Here is a 4,201-nt window from a genome sequence, read left to right as displayed (position 1 = left end):
TGAAAAATATCACTATGCTGCTACTGCTAATATACTTCAGTCGTGTCTGACTCTGTGCGACCCCATAGATGGCAGCCCACCAGGCTCCCCCGTCCCTGGGATCCTCCAGGCAAGAACACTGGAGTGGGTTGCCATTTCCTTCTCCAATGCAGGAAAGTGAAAAGTGAAAGTGAATTCGCTCAGTCGTGTCCGACTCTTAGCGACCCCATGGACTGCAGCCCACCAGGCTCCTTCGTCCATGGGATCTTCCAGGCAAGAGTACTGGAGTGGGGTGCCAATGCCTTCTCCGAAATATCACTGTATTTGAAGATTAATATTAATACTTGCTCTATAATTTTAACATAACCTACTGAAGTATACTAAGGTTGAAATTTATATTTCATATCAAGTATATTAGGAAACAAGAACAGTGCATGGTGCCCTAAGACCATTCTATCATTGTTTATTATATGTGTATATATATTATATCTAACATTTTTTCACAGGTTTGCTGAAATCAATATTAATAAGAATATAGTATTGTTGGCATTCCTTTTGAGGTCAATCTAGCTTGGTAGAATTACAGATCCAACATTTAGTAGCTCTGACTCAGGTTCAGTTACTTAAATTCACTGTGCTCTTCTTCTCATATGAAGAATGGGAGAAACGGTACTACCTATGTATAACCTCATGAGAATTAAATGCATTAATAATGAGAATCATTTAAAGCAGCATCAGCCATTCTAATTATCCAATATACTAGCTTTTACTATATTATATCCAAATATTTACTTACCTCTATTTCTACATTTGGCCATCAATTAAGATTTTTTTTCTTCCTACTCTCTACATCCCTCATTATTATCACTTTCTAGAAACATTAAACTAAGCTAAATATATCATGATGTTTCTGGAAACACAATTTCTGGAAACAAAATTCGTAGTAATTCTTGCTATGTATCAATTCTGATTTCTCAACATTTTGGAGCATTTGGACACTATGAGTAGAAGGAATATCACACAAGTGTCTGACTTCATCCTCATGGGACTGACAGATTCTGAAGAGATCCGGCTGGTCCTCTTCACCCTCTTTCTCCCGATATACCTGATCACTGTGCTGGGGAATGTGGGGATGATCCTGATAATCCGCCTGGAACCCCAGCTTCACACACCCATGTATTTTTTCCTCAGCCACTTGTCATTTCTTGACCTCAGTTACTCAAGTGTCATCACCCCTAAAACCTTAGACAACTTACTGACTTCCAGCAAGTATATTTCTTACCTGAACTGCTTCATGCAGTTGTATTTCTTTGTCTTCTTGGGCGCCACTGAATGTGTTCTTCTCTCCTGCATGGCCTATGATCGCTATGCAGCCCTCTGCAGCCCTCTGCGTTACCCCGTTGTTATGTCCACCAGACGCTGCTGCTCTCTTATCTTTGGATCCTATTTGATTGGTTTTATTGATACCTCTGTCAGTGTTCCTTGCATGAGTAGATTGCATTTCTGCAACCCAAATGAAATTTATCACTTTTACTGTGATGGAAGGGCAATTTTACCCCTGTCCTGCACTGACACACATGACATCGAAATCATCATATTCATTTTTGCTGGTTCCACCCTATTGGTGTCTCTTATCACAATATCTGTGTCTTATTTGGCCATCCTGTCCACTATTCTGAAAATCACTTCCACTTCAGGGAAGCGAAAAGCCTTCTCTACCTGTGCCTCCCATCTCCTGGCGGTCACCATCTTCTATGGCACTATGATTTTCACTTACTTAAAACCAAGTAAGTCCTACTCCTTGGGAAAGGTTCAAGTGGCTTCTGTTTTTATACTATTGTCATCCCCATGCTGAACCCCCTTATATACAGTCTTAGAAACAAAGAAGTGAAAAGTGCTCTCAATAGAGTTATGCAGAAAAGAAAGGATGCCAAACAACTAAAATAATAGTGATGTTAAATTTCAAAGCTCATTTTTTTCATTCCTACAGTGTATTTCCTTGCTGTCTCTCCAGAAGCAAATAGAAGTTTTTATCTATTTATTCTGTTGAACCATTGTTGCCTGACTAAATATAATCTCTCATATTTCTAAGAATATACCTTTATAAAACTATATTATAATTGGAAACCAATGAAGCATGTCAAACTGTGGTCTAAACATACACATTTTTAAGGGCAACTGATTTCATACATGAACAAGTATACCTGTCAGCTTTTAAACTATGTCACATATTCCAGTGCTCCAACTTCATTGAATTTTATGATGAAACAGAGTTCAGTTTTGGGGACAATGATACTGATCTCAGAAATAATTTCCTTTACTTTATAGAGAAGCATATAGCAGAGTCATTATGAGCACTTGCTTTGGAACCAAACGTTCCAGAATTTAGATTCTAGGTCTGCTGTTCTATAACTTATGTAACACTAAAAATCACTGAAAATATAAGCCTCAAGTTTTAAACTGCATTAGATAAATAACAATTCCAGGTCCATATAGTTACCATAAGGGGCTTCCTGCGTGGCTCAGTGGTAAACAAGTGGCAATGCAGGAGACGAGCTTCCAATCCCTGGGTCAGGAATATCTCCTGAACAGGAAATGGCAACCCACTCCAGTGCTCTTGCTTAGAAAATTCCATGGATAGAGAAGCCTGGTGGGCTACAACTGAGCAACTAAACACACATGCACACACACATCGTTACTGTAAAGATCAAATCAGTTCATTATGTAAAGCATTTAAGGCAGTACTAATAAATCCTGGCCCTTATCATTAGAATACTGATATCCCTCCAGTTTTTAGTGCACAATGGCTTTTTTTGATGAACATTCAGCTGTGTTTTAAGAATTATTTTTGATTGATTTAATGAACAAACACACAAACAGCTAAGAAAACACTCAGCACCTCACAATTTTAGATTTAGAATGGACAGTGTTAAATATTGGAAAAAAATATTGAAACATTTAAGGAAATAGAAATGCCCTAGAAGCTATTAAGCACTTTGTATGTGTTCTTCTAGATTGACAGTTATGTGTATATATATATGTTTATTATGTACATGAGCAATATTTCTGACATTTCCTATGTCCTTTTTGAGACTTTCTGTGTATATTTAAAAATATTATCTTTGATTATTCCTTTATCATTGAAATCTAAGATGGCTGTGTGTTTGATACATGAGAAAGATTCTCAGTTTGCAATTCTTTGGATACTAAATGTTAATGAATTCATCAAGTTAACATCTGCATGAAGTGCTATCGTTTTGATAGCTCCCTTAAAATATTTATTCATTTTTAAGATATGTATTTATTTATACCGTAATGTAATTGCTTTACAATGTTGTGTTAATTTCTGCTGTACAACAGAGTGAATCACTTATTATATATATGTGTATATGTATATATCCCCTCACTCTTGAGTCTCCCAGTTATTGAGTAGAAATGAGAGGAATTAGGCAGTCATATTTAAATGTTTATTGAAAGGAAGTGAAGATATATTTTATAAGGTAATTTAAAAATAATATGTGTGTTTATAATAATTCTCTCCAAAAATATTATAAACTCTTAGAGATAAGAATTTGCTTAGTCATTTTGTGCTCTCCACAATATGTAGCAATATCACTTATTTAACATGTAAATAAATGTTTTCTTTGCTTTTGTTTGCTGGTGAAAGCACAGTGATGAATGCATTAAACTGAAGGACTCTACTTCATTCAAGTTTATACCACGCTTTGGTGTTTGCACACTCCTTTGGCTTCCCAGATGAGACACTAGTGGTAAAGAACCTGCCTGCAAATGCAGGAGACATAAGAGAAGTGGTTGGATCCCTGGGTCTGGAAGATTCCCTGGAGAAGGGATGGCAACTCACTCTAGTCTTCTTGCCTGGGGAATCCTGTGGACAGAAGTGCCTAGTGGGCTCTGATCCGAAGGGTCCCAAAGAGTCAGACACAACTGAAGAGATTTAGCATGCACACACACGCATATTAGTGCTCAAATGTATTAGCTTAGTTGAAAATTCTATTTCTGTGATTTTTTTCTTTTTCTAAAACGTCTCTAATTCATGTATAAAATATGGCCTGGTGATTAGCTGATAGATTTCTTTTCCAATTACCTTTTCCTTAGTAGTTAGGGTATGGAAATGAGTGTACACAGAATTTTATACTTTGTTCAGATGATTTTAAATCACTGGAGTCAACTGATTAGGACTTATACATCATACATTACACAC

At 36.7% G+C, this 4,201-nt stretch overlaps 1 protein-coding gene across 1 annotated transcript; it reads left to right on the top strand.

Annotated features, from left to right (window-relative positions):
• Positions 1 to 979: 979 nt before the first annotated feature.
• On the top strand, positions 980 to 1,834 carry LOC109569427 (olfactory receptor 8H1-like). The gene has a single exon (XM_019974780.2). The coding sequence runs from the start codon at positions 980 to 982 to the stop codon at positions 1,832 to 1,834; it is 855 nt and encodes a 284-aa protein (XP_019830339.2).
• The last annotated feature ends 2,367 nt before the right edge of the window (positions 1,835 to 4,201 follow it).

Source organism: Bos indicus, chromosome 15 (assembly GCF_029378745.1).
Source record: "Bos indicus isolate NIAB-ARS_2022 breed Sahiwal x Tharparkar chromosome 15, NIAB-ARS_B.indTharparkar_mat_pri_1.0, whole genome shotgun sequence".
NCBI lineage: Eukaryota > Metazoa > Chordata > Mammalia > Artiodactyla > Bovidae > Bos > Bos indicus.
Note: the sequence above shows the minus strand (reverse complement) of the source record. Positions and strands in the feature narration are given on the sequence as shown.

What these genes read in the sequence shown, in the direction of transcription:
- LOC109569427 (XM_019974780.2), top strand. Translation starts at nt 980, where the DNA reads ATGAGTAGAAGGAATATCACACAAGTGTCTGACTTCATCCTCATGGGA.